This window comes from Xiphias gladius, chromosome 11, assembly GCF_016859285.1.
Source record: "Xiphias gladius isolate SHS-SW01 ecotype Sanya breed wild chromosome 11, ASM1685928v1, whole genome shotgun sequence".
NCBI lineage: Eukaryota > Metazoa > Chordata > Actinopteri > Istiophoriformes > Xiphiidae > Xiphias > Xiphias gladius.
In genome coordinates, this window is record NC_053410.1 from 27,014,384 (window position 1) to 27,041,216 (window position 26,833).

The 26,833-nt window shown below is 39.2% G+C and overlaps 1 protein-coding gene across 5 annotated transcripts in view; it reads right to left on the reverse strand.

The window, feature by feature from the left end:
• Positions 1–26,630, reverse strand: part of hspa12a (heat shock protein 12A) — a 68,871-nt gene extending 42,241 nt beyond the window's left edge. For all 5 annotated transcript variants that reach the window (XM_040139153.1, XM_040139151.1, XM_040139154.1 and 2 more), the window contains exon 1: positions 26,264–26,630. In XM_040139153.1, coding sequence (XP_039995087.1) covers positions 26,264–26,306 — 43 coding nt within the window. In that variant the 5' untranslated portion in view covers positions 26,307–26,630. The remainder of the gene's footprint in view (positions 1–26,263) is intronic.
• Positions 26,631–26,833: the final 203 nt, after the last annotated feature.

Below are 26,833 nucleotides of genomic sequence, written 5' to 3' on the forward strand. Positions count from 1 at the left end.
TCAAAATTCGTACACGTAACTTCAGCATCACACACAGTGTGGAAACTTTGCAGTTTTCTCCTTTGTATCTGTACATAGATGTTCACAAAGGCACTTCTTTTTTCACATTGTCTTTGTGTAAACTCACCACTGATATTGGTTCACAGGTTTTATTCACACTGTTTCTCTTTTTTTTTCTACACGTGTACAAACTTGAATTTCTCAGGCAGATTTATTTTACAGGTTTACAAAAGTTGAGCCTAATTTGAGCCTATATAATTAATCCATTTATAGTGTATCTTTTAGAGTTAGTCAGCACTGGAAGTTTTTAGTTAACCTACTTTGACCTACAGGAGTTTCTGACACCTCATGGAACGTATTTCTCTGCTTAGAATAAGCAAAACCGTAACTGACCGTTACTTGTGTTATATATACAGTTCCATGTAACATAAGAAGAACATTCAGCAAATAGCTAAATATGAAGAGCATTAGTCGGTTTTGGTGTTTGCTCTTGCTTATTTTTGTTATCCTGGGCTTTGAGGCCCTTTTGGGTAGCAGATGTGAACACCATACAGCTATTACCATGGTTACTGAATTAAGCTACACAATGCCTTGTGGTATTTTATGTGAAAGTTTATTCCTTGTGAACATTCGATTGAGAAAATATTATTAACTCAAGGTCCGCTTACTAGCTTTTTCCAGAGCTCTTGGCCACATATCATAGCTTTCATCAGCGGATGGAGTTTGCTGAGTTGTTAGGGACAAGAGACTGAGTGAACACCAGAAACAGACATCAGCTGTCTGTGAATACCAAACCAAAACTGTTTAAAGCGTCCACTGGGAAGAGGTCAAAGGTCATTAACCAGAAGTCAGTGGGCAGCTGTAGAAGGATCAAGGAGTACATTCAAATTGCATTTGAACATAGATGGGGTTACCATATCCCCACATATACTGTACAAGCAGCTGTTATCACGTGACGTAACAAGGTCACGATAAAAACTGAGCAAATGCCGTCCACTGATGAACACCATAAACTGTGGTTGAAAGCCCTAAAAAAAAAACGGTTTTGTCAAACTTTGTGGTACGTTACCTTTTAGTTGGAATAATTTCCCCTGCCTCATGTTAGTTCTAGTGCCTACCTGCTGTCGTTGTACGGGGAACTGTTGTTAGTGTAACAAGTGTGTGTGTGTGTGTGTTATACTGTCTACTTTTTACACAAAGCCAAGAGAAGGGCTGCAACTAACGATTAATTTCAATTAATTTGCCGATTATTCTCTTGATTTTCTTGATTAATCATTTTGTCTATAAAATGTCAAAAAAGTGAAAAAATAATTTCTCAGAGCCCAAGGTTGCATCTTTAAATTCCTTCTTTAACCTGGCCATCAGTCTAGAAACCCCAAATATTCAGTTAATTATTATATTTGACTAAGAAAAGCAGCAAATCCTCCTATTTCAGAGGCTGAAGCCAGAGGAAAATTGGACATTTTTGTTTTAAAAATTGAATCCATTATGAAAACAGATGCAGATGAATTTTCTGTTGATCAACAAATCAATTAATTGACTAATTGCTTCAGCACCAGCCCACAGTGACTGGAGTAATTTAAGTTTGAGATTACATACATCTGTGATCCAGGGTCCTGGAGAACCGAGGATTAACAACTGAACTTCCATACCCATCAGACCAGCTACTTAGTGGCCCCTAAACTCAAACGGAAATGGATGGGTGTCCAAAAATCTTGGTTCTTTGTCCTTAGTTTGATCCCTGAAGCTGACAGGACGGTTTTTATAATAAGCCTTTTTGATCAAACAGTTGTATCTAAAGAGACTCAGAAACAAAACTGTGGAACTATTGAGAGGTGCTTGTTGGACAGTGGGTGCTGCCAGCACGGCCAAAGTGACCCTGAACCAGGCACTGAACACAAAATTACCATGGAAGGTTCTGTCCCTGAACTCTGAAAACTCACAGCCTATAAATGCCAGAGAAGGGAAAAGATGACTCCTCTCCTGGTCCAGAGCTGCAGACTGACAATATCTACTCCATTCAAGCAGCAGAAAATGTCTGTTGCACCTGTCTTTACAACACAGTGACACTTCAATTGAATTGGAGATTAGCTCTCCATTTGCTACCATCATTTTCATTAGTCTGGCTTAATAGTGTTCACAGAAAGTGTTCTTTGAATCCACACAATAATAATACTCCCTTGACATATTGTAAGTGTCTGGCAGAAATGTCTCACAACGGGACGTCATGTTATCCATCCTATTTTTCCACCTCACTCATCCTTTTTACATGTCCACCCCTACAGAGTGGATGAGTGGTCTGAAGACCCATAATACACTTTGCCAGGCAATTACGGTGCAGAATTACAGACCACCTGTGGCTAGACTCCATCTAGCCACCATCCAGCCCGTCTTTCCATGGCCCCGGTAACCCACTCCCAAAATCACCTTTACAACCTTGAGTTTTTATTCTCCACAATGGCCATAAAAATCAAATCACTCATAGAGAAGTAAAGTGATTGCTCTTGTAGTAAATAATATCTGAAGTGCTGTATTACTGAGCTTTGCAAGGCATTCTTTGTTATTTTGCTAGCTCACTTTGTTTACCTCCATGAAATAAGATATTTCTTTACAGAATTTCTAAATAGGCATCTGTGTACTGTGAATGCCAACTGTTTACCTATAAGTTTGATTTTTTTCAATTCTACTTCTAATTCAATACAAACTAGAGGTGAAGTCATACAAATCAATAGTGTGCAGTGCTTAGGCTCTAGGTCATTTACTGAATGTTACGTGAATGATAATCACTTGTTTAAAGCTGTGTGTTTAGCCTTGAAATTCTAAAACAATCCATGAAAATTTGTATTCATAGTATGAATTTGGCCCCTTCTTCGTTCTGCTTTAATTTGTATAAAGGTCAAACCTAGCTTTTTACTTTCCTTTATCCTTTTGTTCTATAGAAATCAAACACTATGTAAAAAGGGCAAAAAGCCTACCAACATGTCAGTAGTTCAGAATGATGAAGTAACAGTGATGCAGGTTAACTCATCATTACAGGTTAGAGTTAGGCATCCATTAGTTATAGTGACAATACCAGTTTAACTCACTTTCTAATAAAACAGTTCAAACGGTTACATGCTGGCATACATTTCCTCCATTCATACTGCTAATACAGTATAGAATTACTTAATTACTAAGTAAATATCACAGAGAGCGAGGGTGTTTAAAATTTATTGTTACATCTGCTCAGCAATCTAATTTTTTTTTTGTTTTGTTTTTTTTTGCCAAGTGTTCAAGCAGCCCCCCTAGGAGAGCACAACCTGGCCAGTGGCCCCCAGGTAATGGCATAACTAAACTTGTCAGTTCTCTCTTAAGAACAAAATACAGACAGATGACAAATTAAAGGAAAGCCCAACATAAAGTGTCTTACTAAGGTGTTCGGCCAACATGAGCCGCCAGAACAGCTTCAGTGCTCCTTGGCATTGATTCTACAAGTCTGTGGAGCTCTACTGGAGGGATGGAAACCCATTCTTCCAAAAGATGTTCCCTCGTTTGGTGTTTTGATAATGGTGGTGGAGAGCGCTGACTACTAGGTCGGTCCAAAATCTCCCATAGGTGTTCAGTTGGGTTGAGATCTGGAGATTGCGAAGGCATATGATTCACATCATTTTGACCCCTTGTGCCCTATGGATGGGGGCATTGCCATCATTGTTTCTCCACTCATTTTTCAGGTTCCCCTGTATTTCTTCACCCGTCTGTATATAGTGGCAACAATGTTTATAAATAACCTCAAACATATTTTTGGTATTTCCCTACTGCATTTTCTTGTTACCTATTGGACCGTACATTACAATACTGACATATCGCTAATACTGTAGGTTGAAAATAGGCCCAAATTATTGGCCATACCAGTGAATCAGTGATTCAATTTTTTTTTAGATAGATGTGTACATTTAAGTGGTTTTATGAAAGGACATAAATCCGTGTGAGGTAAACAGTGCCAAGGCCACAAACACAAATGCGAGACTGCATACTCATCAATATCTCTGAACTGTTATTTATCTCACTATAGGCATTATTTATATTAAAACATTTTGCAAAGTGTCTTGATGGCAGTGTTCTAAGAAGCATGCCAGGTAACCACAACATCCCCGGCTCAATTCTGGCCTGGGACCTTTGTTGAATATCTTTCCCTCTGCCTGTGTTTCTTCTCTGTATCTAAACTACTGAGTAAAGAGTAAAGATTTCTAAAAAGTTATTATCAGTATTTAGTCTAATCTTCACATACTTTCACATACATCTGACATCAATGGCGGAATGGCTATTGGCAGAAACGGTACTCTTTGCCCAGTGGGCCACTGCACAAATTTGCCTACTGGCTCAATGTGAAAAAAATAAAACATTAGACAGAAACACAGAAAGAGAGAGACGGCGAGAGAGACCAAGAGGGAGAGATAGATAGTGCTATGCCGTGGTGACCTGCCAAGTCGATCACGTTGTGCGTCCCACTGTGGTTCTGCGTGGTCGTCATATCCCTCACGTCTGTCTCCCTCCGCATCTGACTATGTTCAGTTCAGTCCTGGAGCTCTAACCACCTGCTTATTGTTCATGTGTTTGTATTTTTATCATGGTTTAAACACTGAGGCAGCAGTGGACTGTTGCTGACGTGCTTAACATGAATAACAAAGCTTTTAATAAACCCAAATGAAATGAAAAAAATGAAAATTTCGGAGCACAAAAGTTCAAATCCAGAAAAATCCAATGGCTTCAGTTAGGTGTGCATCTCACAGCAGTAATTCTAACGACGGACGAAAACAACAGAGAGGAGGAGCAGAGCAGCAAAGTGGATTCAGGAGCACAGCTCCCAGTGGGTCCAGTTCAAACACCAGACAAGGTTTACAGCATTAGCCATAGGCAGAAGACAACACAAAGCTAGTCTGACTTTATTTAGCAGGATGATATTGTATAACTTTGTTTTGCAGAAAGATCCAATGAAGGAAGAAAAGCCACTAATATTAAAATGTCTGGTGCTGTATTTACCGTTGTACCGTCCAGTCTGAATTCTAATCTCGCACTCTCCAAGGTGCTTTAGTTCTTCCTTTCTTACCTCCTTAAGCATAGGGTACACTGAACAATCCTATACTAAACAAAAACAGATAAATTCATCCCACAACTCCTTGCGGCAGCGACACTTAAGCGACGCACCATTCCATATCAATAACATCCATTGCTGCATAATTACGTAGCCTAGTCTAAATACAATCGGATTTTCTCTGCAACACGGCTGTCTTTTCCCTATGAATTCTCCTTGACGTCTTTCCTTGACTGAATAACTTATCAACCGCATCCATACAGAGAGAGACGTTCTCTGGTATTATGTTAGAAGACGTATTACGTCATTGTGGCGGTCAGCCACTGCCACAAGTACAACCTAATTCTGTGGGAAACACTGCTATAGCTACTAGTCTGAAGTGAAAAATAGAAATACAGTTTCATACAATGCAAACTGAACAGCAGTAAATACCGGCTACCTTACTTACTGAAGTTTTTTTTCAGCGGTCCTATGGTCCTTTTTGAGACTGTATTTTGAAAAGGTGTTTCTGATTCAGTTATTCTTCACATACAGTAATAAAATAACTGAATTGTGTAAATTACAATTATGCTATAACATTATAAAACTGAATAAATATAATTCATGAGAAGGTGTTTCTATTTCATGTATTCTGAAAATCATCATAGTTAATTTAACCTCTGTTAACTACATGATGCTTGTACTGTGTGACACAGGTCATATGCGATTTCTCCAGATGCATTTTGGTGGTGTGAGTCAAAAGTCCTTTTTAATTTCCACTAAAACCACCTGGCACGCCTTCTGTATAAACTAACTTATGCTAGTGGAAGTCATTTTTGCAACAAAAAAATATATGAAAGCCAATCAATTTGTACACAAGTTAGAGCGCCAACTTTCCATTCTCAGGTAGAAACTGTAATGAAAGTAATTCTTTTTTTTTTTTAAGAACAGTAACTTGTTTTCCTGTCACTTGTTTTCCTTTCTTTGAAAAGTCTGCTGAACTCAGATTGTCATTGCAGTGTTCACTATGCAGCTGAAAAGGATGTGAAGACTCTTGTTATTTTCTCTCCTCTCTTCATGAACAGTGACTTCCTGTTGGCCTCACATTCCATCTATTCCCCAAACGAGTGTTACTCAGAGGTCTAAGCCACAAGAGCATTTTAGTACAATGATCAGGCACTTCTGCTTTGGCAAGAAAAAAAATAACTTAGTCTAGGTACTACTGAAAACAGGTTCTCTGGAGTTTAACAGACTCACATCAATAAATAAGGGAAGTCTTTAACTTTCTAATACATTGTTGTGTCCTTTGAACTGATGAACTAAGGATACTTTCACAGAGGCCTGCCTGATGAAAAAAGCAGCTTATCCAATACATGGCTTTAATCTGCACTCAAGGGAGAGAGTACGACACCAGCAACTCTTCAACCACCATGACCCAGACAGCAATTGTCACACCACCAGAATAGAAAAGAGTCCAAATAAAAAAAGATTTTAAAAGCCTTAACAACCATTTCCATCTTATATTAGAAAGATATATCAATCCTGATTTCCCACAGCAATGTAGATTAACAGTTCTGGCAGACTATAGATCACTCAACATCTAATCTGAAACAATGGTTACTGTATGTTTCCAGTAAAAATGTGCAGGTTTGAAGCAAATTTCTGAAATTTTGGTAAAATAAAATGCAAATTTGTCCGTTATGTTTTTTGATATTATGTGCTTTTGCTGAGGTGAGTCAAGGGATGCTGAAACAGTGCAGCAGGTAGTCCATTGGACACAATGAGGTATTCCCATAGAAAAAGGTCATATGTGTTGACGACACTTTGGAGATGTGCTCATTCACACAAACCACATAAAGACCGTCTCAGGTTGGCCCCATCCAGCCCAGGGGTTATCCCTGCTGGGAGGCTGCAGTGGAAACACAAGCGATCATGGGTTGGTGCAGCATGGCATGACTTGAGATGTTGGTATACTCAAAATTAAGTAGTTCATATCACATGCTGTCCAACCACATTGGAAGACAAAAGTGTTTATAGCTGTTTCCAACAGCCACACTGAGAGTTGTGGGGTAAAGTTGGCCGCCATAGTGAGGGGCAAGCTGCAGTTATCATTAAAATACGAGGAAAGCAGCGTGCGCTTTCAGTCAATCTTTCCTCCAAGATATTGATGGTGTTGTGCTGGGTGACAGAAAAGTGACAGAAGTGACTGTGTGTAAAGAATGAAAAAAAGACATCTTTACAGAGAAGTTCAAACCCTGCTTACTTTCTTGTCTCCAAACACCTGTTTCAGATATACAGGGCTACGACACTGCTCTGTTTATACTTATATAACTATATACTACTTATACCTTTGCTGTCCATGTATGCCAACGTCTTCATCCATATGCAGTCCACATGTATGGTAAATTTTGAGCTGCACATGGATATCCACAAAGATGTCTGTGTTAGACATGAGAAGATGACAAAAATTAAGTCATGCGGACGCTTGTGGCTACATGGACTTGGAAAATATAGCTTGAGCTTTAAAAGGGCTACACCAGGCTTACAGAAAAATGTTATTAAATTATGTATTTGGTCTCTTCTTATTCACGTGTACTCTGTGGTGTTTTTATGAGCTGCTTTGGTGATGGAAGGACCCTATGCATTTAAGCAAACAGTGTACAGTATATTTGGATTTTCTAATCATTTATCCCTTTTCGACTGCATATATTAATCATTTTTTTGGATGAGTTGTCCATTGTATCCCATGGCCTTTTACTTCTTGCCTGTTCATCATGCAAATACACTCTATTCAAGAAGACTTTCTAAACTCAATTTTGCCACAAGGTCTGGCAGCTACAAACTACAGCTATGCTTTAATTAAATCTGTAAACCGTATCCAATTATACTATTTTAAATGTAACATGTTCATAACCTTTTTGATAAAGCTACAGGGAATCTTGGGACATCTTTGTTGATAATAGCAGTCTGTTTCAGAAGACAGTGGTGGCAAAGACTGTGATGAAACACAGAGACAGATACAAAGCAAGGCACAGACTGTTACCTACAATAGCAGAAGGGGAGCCTCATTAAATTCACTGCGGCAAACTGAGAGGCATAAACACAAAAAAAATCAATTATCAAAGAGCCACATTCATAAGGCCGACAGCAAAATGAGTTTGGGGAAAGAATGTGCTGTTTCTTCTTCACATCTGAGGTCCCATTCATTCATGCCATGCAGAGAGAGAGACCCACTCCTCTCTCCCCGGCTGACAGCATCCACTTGGCTGTCAGCCCAGACGCGCAGTGCAGAGAAACCGCCTGACAACAGCTGCAGCCACTATACACACATACAAATCCACGCGCATATCTAACGCACACACAGATCTGCAGAAACACGCTATAATGTACAATGATATGGGTTTTTGAGGATGAATGCCAACATATTTTAGAAGGAAGCTGCTAATAGCTTGCAGATACTCAAAAGCTTTGTATCTAATCATTTTCACGCCAAACATTCTTTGTTGTTGTCATGGTGGATAAATCCTCCGAAAAACCTGGGATACTTAAACTCATACTTATAGTAATGTGCCATGCTAATGAAACTGTTTCATAGGTCATTACATAGTTTATTTGCTTTTTAGAGCGGGCAGAGTTTGTTTTATAATGAATATCCTGCTATGATTTCCCTGGCCAGACACTTATAATCAACATATCAGAGGCTGATGACACTGACTGACTCTTTTTTTTTTAAGGCTAACACCGGCCTGACTTATCCAATCCTACAAGGGATTCAAGCAGACCTCCATAACCGAAGCCTGTGAGTATGCATGTTAAATGCCTGTTTATAATTTCTATGATCCTAACTGTCAGATACACAGTAGTCACTGCTGATGTGAAGATGTAAGTCTTGCTATTAACTATTACTATTAACGACTTATGAATGCCAACATATTTTAGAATGAGGCGAGTAAACCTGTAGACATAAGTTTATTAAAGCATAAGTTTGACATTTTGGGAAACACACTTATTTGCATTTTCTAGTGGAGAGTAAGATGTCGAGACTGATACCACTGTAATGTATGTATGCTAAAAATACGGTGTATTTCCCAGGCAGAGCTGAACATCAGTTCTCCTATTTTTATATTTCTCATATTTGTAGATAAGATGTGATGAAGAAAAGACATCAGTAATAATGTTGATTGTTTATAAAAATGAAAAATATAGATAAGAATCAACGGACCACAAGTTCCTGACCAATTAATATACTGAAGATATTTGAATGATTTAAATTCTCCAGCCCACTCACTCAGGCTACCCAGAAAGCTGTGACTGACAGAGACATCCTAACTGTAAGTAGTTCAGGCCTCTCTCTGGACTGCTCTACACTCACATAGTGATAAATCAGGGCACCAAGATATCAGCAGCCTAAGCAGGCTTTAAAACACAAACACAAAGTTTCACAACCTGTAACATAGGGCTTCACATAACCTGGACTATTAAGAACCTTGTGAGACTTTGGTACAAAATATACCAATGTTGTGTTTCCACTGTATTTTACACACCTACTTCATTCAGAAGTCACCAACGGGAACAACAACATCATCTTTGTATGTTCTTGAGAAGCAAGTAAAGCAGCTGTGGGACAGAAAACACAGGATGAAGTGGGGCTAATACTGTTATTGGTTTTTTTTTCTAGCTTAAATGTGCACAAAATACAAGTTTATTTACAGATGGAGAGTTGCAGGTAGTGCTGGAGCTGGTAGAAGCTGGTTGGAAGCCCTGATCCCAGTTCTTTTTGAATGGCCTCCTCTCCCTAGATACTAACGAAGCTTGAGTTCTTGAATTCTTGAGTTCCCCACTGGTTTTCATTTTGGCATACTGGGTGTCCTATTCGATACAGATGCAGTAGAGTAATGTTCGTTACTGCTGTGTTTGTGCAGTCGTGCTTGTTGTGATGTAATGAAACATCTGTTTGACCAGTCAAAATTCGCATCACTACTGCTAAACCCTTAAAGTACCTGGAACATTTAGTGTCACTCCCTGAACAGTGCTGAAATTTAGTTCCAGGAATCTGTCCCCAGGGGATGGAGAGCAGTGCATTCAAAAAACTAGCAGCTGTTTAAATCAGTTATTTCCCAATCACCTTTACCAACTGCCTTCAAATTTGCTTTGCATTTCTGCAATCAAAGTCACCAGACACTTTCAGTGAAACTGATGTTTAAGAGACCCAACTGGTGCATTGTTCATTACAACAAAGAAACAAGGACTTTTATATAAAACAATGAACACAGACGTCTGACACAAACAAAGAGCGAGACAGGTTCCCAGAGAGGGTAGAGCATTGTAGTCACATGCTGAGGAAATGCCTTAAAACTTTCTGTTGAACAATGGCTTTCCTTCCTGCCTGTCTGTAATGGAAAAACTGATAATGACAAAAAACCAGCTGAAATAGTCCCTGATTACTGAAAACAATTCTCTTAACCCAGACTAGACAAAAATGGATCACTATTGTGCTGACATCCAATTCAACACATCATTCAACAACGGCATATCTCTGGATTAACCAATGATTTTTGGCAACAAACATACCTACAATTAAGATATCTTGGGCAGTTGAGCACACCTCCCTACAGTGTTGAGCGCCATAGCTACACATTGAACTGATTTTTTGTATTTGATGTGTCGAGTGTTCTCTCATTGTATCACATACCTTCATGTTCCAGATCTGATTTTGCAGCAATGCTTTTCTTGGGGTTGTGCATATTTTAGCAGGCTATGAATTATCGAACAGTGAGGAAGTATTCACAGTTTAGTAGTGCAGCTTCATATTTTAAGGATACACTTCTGTCCAAGACAACTAGCAGTTGACTAAAAAAGCATTTAATTCTGCTTCATATTCACTAATAACTCATCATGTGGCTGCTGCTCTTTCCTGTGCTGTCATCATTATACCAACAGATTCTGTTAAAGTAGTACTGTGCTACTGTCAAGACCACCTCAGATTGGCAGCCTCTCCCTCAAAGGACTGTCTGTCCACATCGTTATTTGCAAGAGACGGCACTGAATTTGTGTCACTCATCACAGCATGGAAATATCTCATCATGCTGTAGAGCCATTCCTGCACCTCTGACAGCAAGGTGGGGCCTAGCTGTGAGCAGTTTATTTTCCCTGTGTCTGCATTTACAGAAGCACCAGTTTCTTTCCACGGTACAAAGACATGCAGGTCAGATGAGCACGGTACTCTAAATTGTCTATAAGTGTTTGTCTGTCTATGGGTGTGACAAGAGTCTGACTTGTCCAAATATCAAAATTACAGTTTAAAAATCAAATAATGATATATTGTTGGCATATCATGGCACAAAGGTGAGACATTTGACAATGCATTTGAAAAATATGCTTATCCATGCTCTCTAATGCTGCAACATTTTAAATTCAAAACTCAAACTGCTTCAAATGTTTGAAAAAATTTTAATATTAGTATTCAAACTGTAATGATCTGCTTTGTACTCCAGCTGAGTGCGTTTATAAAATACACTGACATCTGACCAATTGCTCTTTTGCCATATCAGTCAACTACACTGTTTGTGTTTGAATTGGTTAGTTTGAATTTGTTCAGACTTGATTTTTTTATAAGGGACAGTCCTAATGCTCTCTGGTAGACAAACTATGGAATGGAGACATGGTTTCCAAATGATATCCACATGTACAGCACTTGGCATTACTGCCATTGATTTTTTTTTTAACTTATATGACATATATGTGATAAGCAATCATTAACCCTCAGCCTGTAGCCCTGAGATAAAGTGGTGAGCTATCCAGGTGTAGCCTGACTTTCATCCAACTTTCAGTGACCCCTGTAATGTTTATCAGTATACAGCATGGCTAGGCAATAGATGGATTCTGACTGGGAAATGTCTGTAACCTGATTTGCTAGAGTACTGAATATGACCTTAGTCATATAGGCTATACTTCTCTGCCATGTTACTGGCTAATCTTTTTCAATAATGCAAAGGGATAGTGAATTGATCTTTTGAGATTTAGCAAAGCTATTTCAGGTGCAAACCTACTCTTTGCAGGAATTATCACCCAATAAAACTGAAAATGAAGATAAACATTATTGCTACTGTTATAAAATGAATGTACAAAAAACTGCCTGCCACATAGCTTTCCCCTAACAAACATTAGAGGAAAATCAAAACTTTTAAAATTAACAAATTTCACCAGTTATCCACCACCACAGATTGTCTGCCCATAATGATAAAATGTTTTTTAAATCCAACATTTCCCGACTGTGACATACTGCCCTGCTCTTCTTCTCCGAAGGCTAGCTATGACATGCGGGATTCCACATAATACAGAGAAGGCCTTAATCAGTTTATCCTCACTGCATTCTGACAGCAATACTACAGTCAAGACTGTGCACCGCAGCGTTCTCCAAGGTGCAACACCTAGTGCTACCAGATTGGTGATTTGACGAATTACAAAACGTGGATATATTGTGTTCTACTCTACAGTGCACTGATCATAGCTATGCATGGGGAAACCTCTGTGACCTCCCTGGCCCACTATTGTTCAAGGTGGTGGTACAAACAGTGCAAATTTATAAATATTATAATTTATAATATTGTAGTGTGTTGGGAGTAGGTGGGTGGGCTGCTCTTCCCAGCATGCTCTGAGACAATGTGTTTATGGACATTAGGCAATGCAGTAGTTGTTGATGCTCTCCTCTGTACATCGACATAAAACAATCAATCATTTGTTGTACTCACCGCTCCGAACGTTACTCTGAGTCTTGTGCATTGCGAAGTCCTCCACAACCTGCTCTAAATGCAACTTCTCGGCTAGTCCATTCTCAGTGCAAAATATAACCAGTCCACTCAGCCTCACTGGTCGCGAGACAAAATAAATAAATAAATAAATGAATAAGCTCATGTCTCGTGAGGCCCCTGTTTAGAGGCCTTGGGCTCAAGTCCAGGTAAGTCTGTGCATTGAGGTGCCAACTCTAAGAGGGGCAGTCTGAGGCTAATTTTTAAACACCAAACTCAGAATGTTTGAGTTTTTTTTGTAAGTAGAAAGTAGCTCTAACAAAACCTCCAATCTGGTTTCATTGACTGGACTCCAGGTTTGCTAACCCCTGACTCCAGTTAGCTTTTGTTGATGTCATTAGCCAAGGGGTTCATATACATTTTCCAACCTACACTTGGACTGAGATATGTATTCAATATGGACAGAAACAATACGATGATTTGCGTGTGATTAGTTTAAATAGATTGTGTTTGTTCATTACTGTAACTCTAATGAGCAGATTTTAAGACAGATTTATTAATAAATGCCAATTATTGTAATAGGTTCACTTATGTTTTCTTGCCACTGTACATAGTTGATGTGCCACAACAACATATGAAACCAATTACCATCTCACTGAATACTCAGATTGTTGCTTCTGAACTCTTGGTGCTTACAGCGTGCATCTAAGATCAAAATTTGTACAGTTTGAGTTAAGAGAGTTTTCAAAAGATTTAATGGATTAAAAGAAGGAAAGATTTCCCCCCGATATCTGCAGAGAGAATAATCACGTGTCATTGTTCAGACCTCCTAACAATGTTTGTTTTCCAAAAAAGTACTGTTTCCTTCCTCCCACCCACTTTCGCAGCTCCTATCTGATGGCCTAGAAGTAGCACCTCCCCCATCCTGTAACTCCCACTCCTCCACAGATCACCACCTCCACTTCCACATGGCTCATGTTAGAGACGTGACACAATGCTGAAAATATCCTCCTGCTCCCATTTTCCCTACAAAATTCTCTTTATTGACCAAACTATATAGCTTTTTCCCCTCTTCCCTTGAGTAGTAGCATTTTCATACAAAAATATACAACATAAACAAATCTGGTAATACAATACAATAAAAAAAACAACACCAGTAGTAATAATAATAATACCCATTCCTATTCAATCTTTTTCATGTAATGCTGTAAGCTAGTTCCTTCGCTCCCCTCTACCAAACCACCCCCTGCATCTGTAAGTTTTGTTCTATTTCATTTCACTGTGTACAAAAATGACAGAAATAAAACTAAAACTGAATACCAACATTTATCATGAATCACCAGCATTTATAAAACAAGAATGAGAATGAATGAACTGTAAACGAAAATAAATAAAGAAATAAATAAGAAAATTTACACACAATTCCCATTCCGCGCCAATCCTAGTTTTTATACATAATCAAAACTTGGCATAAGTAATCCTGGTTCATCTCAGTAAACACTGTACTTTCAAGGGCGACAGCAAAAGCCTCTTTGCCCTGTGGCTCCACGTGATTGAGAAATAGACAATTCTACAGAGAGAATTCTATGAAATACACTACTATAATAAGTACCGTTGCTGCAAATGTAATACATTTGGGAATTTCCATCCCACAACTAGTAGCTTTGCTGCTGTCAATCCTAAGACTAATTTTTTTCTGATAACCATTTATCCTTAGAGAAGAATCATCATTTAACAGTATTATATTCAGAAGACAAGGTATATTAAATCCTACAACATCTGAAACTATGTTAGCAACACGAGCCCACCAAAATTTAACCCCAGGGCATTCCTGCATCATATAGAGTGCACAAAGGACAAACTAGGCTTGTAGTTATTGAAAGTGGGCAGTGCTTCCTCCATTACAAATAAAATTATTGAATCATTTTATATTTAAGTAGTTGATGATTGTAGTTATTAGAAATAAGGGGAATATTGTTCCATACTGTTTCAGTCAATACTCAGTTTTTAATCTTTTAAATCCACATTCCACATTTTGACAAAGCCCATGGCTACAGTCAAAATTTGCCATACTTTTTTGTACAGAGAAGACGCGAAGATAGTAATAGATGGGTATGCCATATGCATGCATTGCTGCTCAACTGTAACTAAAAAAAAGAATGTTAAAGAAAAGGAATGATTTGGCCATTTATCATCCATAATGTCTGAAAACTTATGGACTCCCCGGTCATTCCACTGTGGAAAGACAGTGGATTGTTCCTGAAAATAGGTGTGTCGATGTGCCATTTTGTTTCTCATTGTCCCAATTTTTCACTTCCAAACCTATAATAAATCTATGGTTAAAGGTCCAAATTAAGAAAATCAGTATGTGTGTGGTAAATCACAAAAAAGAATGTCTGTAAACCTGCAGGGTAAAATATTTTGTTTTTCAACCCAAGCAACACCAGTACTTTTTCTTAACCATCTGGTTAAAGAACACAGCATAAAAGATGAGTAAAGTATAAGATCTGGTATACTCCAAAACAGATGCAGACAGCAGGACAAACAGCAGACACTGTTTATTACATACCAGCTAGATAAAAACATGTTGTTTCTTGTGCATGTTACCACAACAAATCTTTAAGTCTTTGCATCTCAAGTTATTGTGTCTTAGCAGGTAAAAATGTTGAATCTTAAAAGACATTAAAACAGTGTTAACATGTTAACTTTCTACCCCCAATGTGTTCAACACAGGCAGAAAACACATTTCCTGTGATTTAAGGAGAGGCTAATGTTGTACAACCACACCTTTTTTCTTTTGTTGTATATCATAACACTGTATTACTGCTCACAACTCCCTGTAATGTTTCAACTGTTGGAATAAACACTATGTGACACTGCATCAGCGGCAAAAAACTTGAACCTGGCTCAACTTTTTTTTCAGTCTGAGGAGTAACATACACAAAGTGGTTAAGAGCCACAGAATAACCAAACACCGTCATCTTCTAAAACTCATGTTGGGAACAACTGGACAGGAAGCAGGAGTGAATTTTGAATTTTAAATCATTACATTTTCCTCTAGTATTTTGAAATTAAAAAAAATCTTCATGCAATGAAAAACGTAAGATTAAACCGGAAAAAATGGATCCCAGGATTCCACAGCTAGATGGACACATTAGACCACTGTTCAGGAAGGATTGCCAGAATTCTCCACATTTCAAAACCAGCACAATCGTTAAAATGCATGATTAGCCAACAATTACTTCTCCTGTCAAGAAATATGATACCTAATAGTCTAGGTTATGAGTTGAGTGGTGATCGAAATTATGTCAATTTGCCGTGTCAACTCCCTGCACTGGTCTGCAGTCTCCAGAGGTATCGGGAAATCTATCAATCCAAAATGGACTGGTGACTACAGGGAAAACACCTTCTTTGCTAAGAAGCACACTTTACACTGTACTGAGAACAGCGATGATGACACAGTCTTTGAAAACTTATAAAATTAGGGCTCATCCCTGTTTTGGTGGGTTAACATCTAAGCAGTCATCTATGCTTAGTCAATGGACATTCCAGACAGTTATCTAATATGATGATGTTCCAATTTGACTCTGCAGTGCAATTAGTAGAAAGACAAAGACATGATTCAGCAGTGACCTTGAACACCGACCAGTTCACTCATAAATGATCATTTCATTAATATGTATGATGTTATAGCTCTTTGCATAAGATATATACCGTAAGTTATGATATTTTCTTACTTTTCTGTCAGCTTCATTTAAGAACATGAAAGAGAGGTGTGGAGGTTATATTACCATGGAAACAAGAACTGTATAACTGTCCTTGACATTACTCACATTACTCATTACTAAATTCTACATGACAGAATACATTTACTGCAACATTTTATTCTAAAAAAAAATGCATAATTTCTTATCCAAAGACATCTGGAGAAAGTGTGAGTTTAAGCCTCCCACAACAAGACCAGTCCTACTCTTTTACAGAATGGTTGTGAAGGCAGGATGACAGTGACAGAGGAGAAATAGAGCAGTTAAAGTCCTTACACACCCATACTTATTTTGCCTGACTAGACCTCTTTTCAGGACTGTGTGAGCATGTACATCTCTCTCCAGTTATTTTTTTGCACCTGTAAGGGCAGGACATCTTACCCTGTGATCATTCTTATCAGCACTTAGACATTTGGGACATCATACAATATAGCGTAATTCCACACGTAGCACTATCCTTTAGGTCTACTCAGTCAAAGTCATTGTAAACACCAGTCTGAGTGAGCAGTATATAGCTCTCACATATCTAAAGTGGCAATTACCTAACTACACCAGTGGGAGGCAGTAATGCACTAAATCATGCCTAGTCTGCTGAAAAAAAGAAGAAGAAGGCCACTTTTATAAAGCCTGATCAAGGCAGGAATGTTTGTGGCATTATTCCGCCTCACTGTTGTGTATAAAAACATACAAACACGGAATGGGGGGGGGGCACTGTTCTTCGTATTGACGTCTTTGTAAAATGGAGAGCCGGCATGGCGGAGTAGACACCAACGCTGTTGTGTAATACGTCACGCCTCTGAGTCTGCAACGCTGGCATGCTATCTAAAATCACACACTGGGGCAGCATTACGTTGGTTTTGTTTGCTTCAGTGTAAACAAGCTAAGCCGGCATAATGAGGGGTCTTCTAAAAACAATATAGCAGGATAACCGTTCCAAAGGGTCTGAAGATTCATCGCAGGCTTCATCGTCAACAGTGAATCGTCTGGAAATCATGAGAGCCCATGATGCTTTGTTTGGAAACAAAGAGATGGCTGAAAGCGCTGCACATAACAAAGAGGGGGGAGGAGTTAGTAAAAAGAATGGTGCAACTTCCATTCTATGGACATGGTTCAGGTTTAAAAAGTCAGATAACGAGCAGAAAACGATAATCTGCAAATTATGTCGGACAACAGTGGTTGCCATCCACACTTCAAATTATACTGATACAAATTTTAGGATATACCACCTAGCCCCATTATAAGACTGATGTCTTTTTCAATTTCACTTACAGCATTTTTCACAGCAGGAACTTAACAATGCATACCCTGGTGCTTCGTATGACCTGAACTTTCACAAACCTTGTAAAGTCTTGGAACTAGGTTTTTCCTTCAGTTTCCGCTGTATTTTATGTTTCAAATACAGTGGTATGAATAAGTTTGGGCACCCCCGGTAAAAAACTTCTGTTACTGTGAATAGCTAAGCGGGTAAAATTTGACCTGATTTCCGAAAAGGCATGAAGATTATGCTTTTTAAAATTATTATTTTAAGCAAGATTACTTTTTTCTTTCCATCTTTTACATTTAAAAAAAAAAAGAAAGGAAAAGGGCCCATAAACAAAAGTTTGGGTTAGTATGGTCAGTACTTACACCCTCTTAACATAGCTTGTAAAGGCTTTCTGTAGCCAACTAAGAGTCTTCCAATTCTTGTTTGAAGGATTTTTGCCCATTCTTCCAGCTAAAGGCTTCTAGTTCTGTGAGATCCTTGGGCTGTCTTGCATGCATTGTTCTTTTGAGGTCTTTGATTTCTTTGATTTTCTATGATGTTCACGTCAGGATACTGTAAGGGCCATATCAAAACCTAGAGCTTGCACAACTTGAGGTAGTCCATTTGCTCCCAGAATTTGCTGGTATATTGCTGGTAGAGTTTTTATTTTCATGAAATTCTGCCCCCTTTTTTCTTCAAACATACCTTTTTCTAAAAGGCATCAGGCTTGTTTAGATGTTCCTTGCAAACTCTGGCACTGAATTTTGTGGTGAGGACACAGGAAAGGTTTTCTTCTGATGACTCTTCCATGAAGATCATATTTGTGCAGGTATTGCTGCACAGTAGAACAGTGCACCACCAGTCAAGAGTCTGGTTAATCTTCCCAAAGGTCTTTTGCAGTAAAACAGAGGTTTTGATTTGTCTTTCTAGCAATTCTATGAACAGTTCTCTTACAAACTTAGGATTGGCTATCTGACGCTTTGCTATCTTCTTATAGCCTCTACTGCTCTGTGTCCATCAATTGATTTAATTTTCAGTGTGCTACTCAGCTGCTTAGAGGAGCCCAAGGCTGGTGATTGTTAAGACAAGGTTTGAGGAGTCAGAGTATTAACAAAGCTTTGAAATTTGCATCACTTGGCCCTCCTCACAATGATTGTGAACAAGCCATAGCCTTAACAATCTAATTAAGGTCTGAGACCTCGGTAAAAGTTATCTGAGAGCTCAAATGTCTTGCAGTGCCTAAACTTTTGTATGGTGCTGCTTTCCTTTTTTTTCACTCTAAGCTTTTACAAAACAAAAATAATACACTAATCTTGCTTGAAATTTTGAAAAGAATGTTTCCACTTTAACTTTATGCCTTTTGGAGATCAGTTCATCCTCTACTCACATAACATTTCACAGTAACAAAAAGTTTGACCAGGGGTACCAAAATTTTTTCACGTCAGTGTGCATTTTCGCTGGCATCAGAGAAGTGATGCAACTCGGCACTTGCGATCCTTTCAAGCTCTTTGGGCTTGATAAACCGGTTGACCTTGAAATCTGCCACCTTTTTAAGATCTATCAGCCCCTTGTTCCACTTCCACTTGAAAGTTTGAGGTATCAGATCACCCCAATTGAACTTCTTCCTACATAACAACTGCAACAACAGTTTAGCAGGGAGTGTGAGAGGTGCTATGAATCCCAATCAATCGTAGAAAGAACTGATTACAGATAGCATGCCGTGTTTGGAGTGGGGCTGCTCCTTGAATTTCTGTTTGAATTTGAAAGTTTTTGTCTCGATTTGTGCTTTTCTGGAATATTTTGAAGCACTTCCCAACTACTACTAATCAATTTTTAGAGATTGAAACCTACTCTGTTGCAAACAGCTTTGAGGTTTTTAACGATGATGCTGGCATCTTCTTCAGCAGGCAGGCTCTTCAGTAGGTCATCCGTATAGAAGTTTCTGTTGACTGTGTCAACCACTACTGGAAATCTGGTTTAGTTATGCTCAGCAGTCTTCCTAAGAGAAAAGCATGCACAGCTGGGTGAAGATACAGCCCCAAATAAACGGAGAGTCATTCAATGGTCCACAAGATCCTTCTCCAGGTTACCTTCAGGCCACCAGATGAATCTGTTTCTCTGCCACCTTGACTTGGTGGAAAATGGCTTGTATGTTAGCCATTATTGCCACAGATTCCTGTCTGAACCACGTAAGGACTAAGAGCAATGAGCTGGTCAGGTCTGGGCCTTGTAGAGGTTGTCTGTTGAGCGAGTGTGATGGCGGTGTCCTCAGCCACAGAACTGCAGTAGAAATATGGTAATATTCATTCCAATCTCACCACACTAAACATACAAATCCAAAAGACAGGTTTATGGTTTCACACACTATTCCACATCGATCCACAGTCTTTGTTAGTTTTTCTTTGCAGTTTTTCAAATTAAATAAATCACAGTCACATTTTGTTTGATTTAGAATTTAGTTTATTGCTACACTTTGACACTGCACTGTATTCTAAATTAGGCGCGCACATTTTGTTTACGTTGTTCTGTCGTTATTAAAGTTACATTGCATTTATTAATCTTTCTTTGTCTTTGAGTTACCATGTCTGCTGCATCATTCCTCTTTCCTGGTTTGGACAAAAGAGGTGGCTTAGGGTGAAGCCCGCCTAAATACAGAGGCCCAAGAAATGGACTAGACCATGAACTGCATCAGCATTGGGCGTCTCTGTTTGGTTGACCTCTTTTAAGGGCCCAGGTATTCTGTAAATTTGCTTATTTTCATTCATTCATTTTTGGCATGTTTTGGGGTGAAATAAAATCCATATTTTGAAAAGTAAACCTGTGCCTGCTTATCCTTTGAGTGCTTGGTCCCCTAACAGCAAAACAGCTTAAAAATCTGCTCCACGGTCAAATACAATTCATAACGTTCCCTTCCTTGGATGCCACATTCCATGGTGAGGTGTATACCATACCTTTCCAACTGGTTCCAACTGATGTTCTGGCACTTGTTTAGCATAGCCTTTGCTAATGACATCAGCAGTAAAAGACTTTGTACTCACTATTAAAATTAACATCCTTCTGAAGTTTATTTCTAAGGCCATGAATACGTTGCATGGTGAAGCGTTCCACAATTTCAACAAAATTCCCTCCTTCTCTTCACATCTCATCTTTGTCTTTAAAGGTTCTCTCATTAAAGTCATGGTGGTATTGGTCAGTTAGCAATTACCCTACAGTAACTGCAGGGTAGCCACTCCCACTTTGCTTGTCATTGTTTACTTGTAATAGACTAGTAATCACCCACCCCAGTAGAGTTCTGATGGCACATGGTCCATCTCCATGACTGTTAATCACCTGCCACGGTTTCATCAATCTGGAGGCATTGGTTTGATTAACAAGTCAATATCCACTCTTATAAAAGGAATCTGAATACCTTTGAGATAAGGCCAATTTGCCCGCTCCTCATCACTGATAATGTTGTCTGTGGACACAGGCATCTTTTTCTTGGTAAACACATTGGAAGCTCGTAGAAGTGCTTACCAGAAAATTCAGAGATTGCCAGGCCATTAGTAATGCAGCATGGTACTGCCTTATTATGACCCATGGTGCATAGATGAATTTAAGCTCTTCACCCTTCGGTGTTCAATCTGTCCTCTAGTTTTTCATAACAGAAGGTACCTGTGCTTCCTGGATCCACAGAATTATACATATCAAACACCTTATTTCCCTTTTGCACTTCAATTGTACAGGCAAGATGGGTAGGATGCCATTCCTGCTGCCAGCCCCTGTAAAACCACAAGTTGAAATAGTTGTGCAACTCTCAGATCTTTTCTTTGGCAGCCCAGTATCACTTTGGATAACCCTTTCCTTTTTCTCAATATGCAAAATGCTGGGATGAGTTTAGTTGCACTGTCTGCAAGTAATGCATCTGTCGCAATTCTTGCTTACATGCCCCATGCAACAGCAACCAAAACAAAGACTTTTCTCCTTTTGAAAGTTTAAGTTTTCCCTGTGTGCCTTTCTTCCAAGTTGCAGACACTGCTCCAATGCATGACCAGGTGCACAATACAGACAGGAAAATGGGTTTTCTTTTGTACAGGAGATCACTTCCTTCTGAACGTTATTCTTGTGAGCATCTGCTTTAAATTCATCAGTAATAGACACATGAATGGCAAAACTGTTTCTTTTGAAATGTGTTTTCACATGAGACTTGTTTTTGATTCCTCTTTTACCAAGCGGAGTGTCCTGTATGTCACCAAAGACTGGATCTGAAATTATTCTGACCTGTTGCTCGATGAATTTGACAATGTCAGTGAAATAAGCCCTTTTATTGTCTCTGCCCAAAATTGCACATGCTTTTGTGCTCCATTTTTCTCTGAGTTTATAATGGCTGTTTCTGAATCGAGGTTTTCATATTTGCCTGCAAGTTTAGTGTTGCCAAGTATTGTTGTTCAAGAATTTCCCCCTGAGGTAGAAACTGAGAGGTTTGCATTTAAACAGGGAGTGTTGTTCTGTCATTCTGTTGTTTATTGTAGAGATTTACTGATGTTTGATTATTGCCTTGAGAAGGTAGAATGGTTTGACGGATTTCTGGCTATGTTTGCCACTCCAGAGCATCCAAAGTTAATTTGTGTAATGTTTGCATATCTTTTTGAGATTTGGTATCATCCTTCTTACTAGTGAGCTGCATCGTTGAAGCTGTGGTGATCAGATGCATCAGCTTTTTCCCCAAATGGCTGAGTACTGCTTTGCACTGAATAAAGATATATACTGCTGTGAGGATTGCTCATACTGAGGCTCATATTTTTTGCCATGTGGAATGACAGATGTTAGAATGTCAAAAAAAAAGCGAACTGCCACTACCACAACACAAAATGGACACCAAGTGGTCTTCAAGCACATCCACAACTTACTGTGATAGATGTGTAAACCAGCAACACGCACACTAACCTGACGAATTTGGAGGCCACTCCCACCACATAAGCTTCAATGCTCTGTGGAGCGACTACATCCCACACATAAAAAGGTCACAATAAAACTGATAAGCTGCAATTAAAACACACATAAGCAGTAAAACACAATTAATAAAAGCAAAAGTGGACAGCAACAACCACAACACAAAATGGTCACAATGTTGTCAACAACTACACACAACTTACACCTAAGCGGCAACCAACAACTGACCCAATAAAAAGGTCACACACCACAGGTTACTGCACAAGTATTTATCACAGTTACACAAGACAAAGTGACTAATTGCAATTCCAATTAAAAGGTACCCTGTGGATTTTTTTTGTTAACAATGTTTACGTTCAGTGGTACTCACCATAACCCTCTGCGTGTATCCTTGAGGTCTTACAAATATGTTGAATGTGTTTCCTTCATCAGTAATGGTAATAAATGTATATAATGATAATTATAAATATCAATCACTGTTAATTTCGGCAGCTGGTTTTGATTTAGTTTTAGTCTTAAGTCGAAAGACGAAAATCTGTATTAGTTTTTGTCAAATTTTAGTAATTAGATTTTTGTTAGTTTTAGTCAAAAAAAACTAAAGACTATTTTTCATCAGTGACATGTTAGTCTCATTTTTGTCATACATTTATAGTTTTTATGTTTTCAGTGTTTTTTGAGGCTACAGCTGTCGCCATCTTTGTGTACAATTACAATGGTTTCTGTTTCTCGCAAGGTGTCCAAGTCACTCACTCTGCAGTAGTACAGATTGACTCACCTCAGTAAATTCAATTAGCATTTCCAAACTCTGTCTGCTTGAACAGAACCACTCTCTCTAATCTAATCTAGTATAGTTGTTTCTGCTAACCTAGCATTACTGCAGCTACCTGTGCTGTTCACTGCAGAGCAATGAGTCATGGATTCACTAACTTTTTCACTAAGATACTGTTCATTTTCTGGGTTTAGTTTGAGAGGAGGCGCTATATCGTCAGATAACATCAATACTGTGATCTTTAGCAAACATTAGAGGAAGATTTAGATGGACCGCCAACATTAATCCTGGAATTTACTCATTCCTCCTGAGCAACACTAGACTAAGACAGATGCATGTTTTTGTAGTTTGTCTCAGCCGTTTTGTTGCCTCTTTTTGTCTATTTCTCAGTGGATTATAGATGAATTTAGTCCATAAATCTGTTTTTTCCACGAACAGGTAACATCAGATAACATTACTGACAGAGACATAACTTTGCAGGGTAGTTCTTACTAATAGTAGTGCAGCAGCGTCAAGCGGATAAATAATCTTCTGAACAAGAGATATTTTCGGCAGCGGAGGAAACACTTACAGTGTATGATGATAGAGATGCAGGTTGTTGAATAAGAATTTGCATTAAGACTTGTCCATTCGTCCATCTTTCACAGTATTGTTTAGTTTTTATTCATTGACGAAAAATGAAATACATTTCATCATAGTTCTCTAGACTCACGTTAATGACAGGTATGAACAGGGCTGAAGTTCACTCGTAAGTGTATAGTGAGATTAAACATGCACCTGTACTCTACTTATATTTACATGTTTGGCATCTAAAAATATGCCTGCGTTCCCTTCATTCTGATATGTGTAGTCCCACAGGAGGTTCAGCCAGCATATCAGCAGGAACAAATCATGAACAAAGGGCCTGTTTTATCCTCAGAGCGCTGCGGTAAAAATGCAAGATAAACACAAATTAAGCTGTGAGTGCCCAAGTAATTAATATTAGACATGGAAACTCAGCTATGTCTAGTGACAGATTGTTTTTAAAAATCTAAAAATTTCACAAATCAGCCGAGCCTGATGTCTTGACAGACAAATAAATAATCAGTCGAGCTCAGTGTCACATGCGCTGACATGCGACATTAGGCTGTGGGTGTTGTCACTGATCATGATTGTGCAACATCTTGCCACAAGTTAATGCAGTTTCGTTTGACTTCTGGGAGCAGGACCTCCACAGTGGCAGATCAGCAGAGTGATGTTGCATTCATGTTGCTTGGCAATAATTACAATCAGTCAAAATGGTTGCATCAAGAGTCTGAACTCTTAAGAAGGTGTAACCTGCTTTTATTCTCAATCTTGGCTTTATTTTTCTGCTTAAACAAAGTATTTTTGCAAGCTAAAAAAAATGATCGGTGAAGGACAGTAGCAGAAAAAAAGCACTTTATCCATAGTTACGATTTGACTTGCAAAGCAAAATACATTTATTTGGAAGGTGTCACAAGCAACTTCTGACTTTATTAAGTTAGAAGTTTACCTTTCAACAACACAACAACAACGTGTTTAGCTTTAGGAGTAGCACAAACTCTGGTATTTAGCTCTCAACCCTTCAGGACATCATCAGGTTGCAGTCTCTATGGTAATCAGTTATATTACATAACGCTGGAGCATTGCCAAGCCCCTGGAAAGGTTCGTCCCAGTATCTCTTGTGAGGTAAGAACTTCAAACCAACCATCCACCATTTAATGGTTGCCTAATTTAAAGCTTGTTCTTTAAAGTTTCAACAACAAGACCTCTGATTTCATGCAAATTAGTAGAAGCTATTAAAACGAAGCATATGTACAGGTGGATCACTTAGCAGAATTTTAAATGTCATACCTCTTAGGAATGGAACACATGGCTCACTATCGCCCGCAGCAGTGGATTATGACGTGAAATCATGATGGAGAAACGCTTCTTTATGTATTGAGTATGTGCCGAATTGTACAGTACGAGTATTTGTAAAAGATCTTACATAAAGATTCTGAATTGCTGTATGTTTGTGCTTTGAGACAAGCGAGCAACAATAAAATGAGGAAAAATTCCGATTGAGTTCGCCCGACTATCATTACAGTACGGTATGTCCCTGAGATAGAAGAAAGTGGTATCGGGGGAAACTTATCTCATCCATCGAGCAGACAAAAGCGTATTCGGCTTACAAAGGCATTTATGGCAATGATCGGAAATGCACCTCAGTGCACTGGCCTATCCGGACACTGGTCGCAGAGTCAGGGCGGTTCACGAACACTGCGTTACCTGAGGACATGGTGCAGACTTCTTTGCTGCATTGAGTCACAGCTCCAGTGGGACGGGCCATGTGACCAAACTCTGCACCGATATGGAGGAACCAACGAAGCTGTATTTGTTCTCCGGTTTACTATGAACAACCAGACTCACCGAGCTCAGCTGGAAAACACAAGCCAAAGTAATCAAATATTAATATCGAGATGTTCGTCCGTCTAGGCCAGTAGGCGAGGTCTTGGGCACTGCGGCTGCCCTTGGAAAGCCTCCCTGCACTGCAGTGGAGATGTCGGAAAGACATTTTAGGCTGAGTTACGGCGTAACGGAACAACAGATTGTGTCAGAACCCTCAGAAATCTCACTGTAGCGCACGTGAACGCGTCCCACAGACGACAACACCACAGCACAGATAGTGTTCGTGCGAGCGCTTTAACTGCTATCAGCGATCATCCCTGCTAAGAACTGGGAAAAACCTAGTTAGAGGTCACGAAATCAGCTTACCTGATATTATCTTCTCTGTCACCGTTTGTTCCTCGGTCATCATATCGCGCAATTTCCCCTCCTCACGAGCCTTTTCTCCGATGCAGCTACACCAAGCAATTTTCCTGGTTTACTGGGAATACCGGGCCAAAGAAGAAAAACATCAACAAACACACCTTCCACGCTGCTAATTCGCTGAACCCTTCAACTTCACTTCACTTCACTTTGCCGCCTCTGGTTTTACGGAAAAGCATTAAGAAGCACGTGAACATTTGGGGTCCGCAGGTTTTGGGAGTGGGGGGTAGTGAGTCTGAGCAGAGTAGATGTTGCACCCCAGACTGCTCCTGCTGTTGCTGCTGCTGCCGCTCTGTCCGCCCCTCCCATCACATTCACGCCTGTCCTGGCTAGGAATTCGGCTGCTGCCCAGTCTACTGCAGCTCTCGGGACATCCGGTCGGGATGCTGTGCCCCCCCCCCCCTCCAGATAAACGTGTGAGTCCGCATTTTAAGTAGATTTGCAGGACAAGTTAAGAATAAATGGTGAGTATGTGGAAACTGGATATAAGATGAAATCATCACATCAGAGACTGTG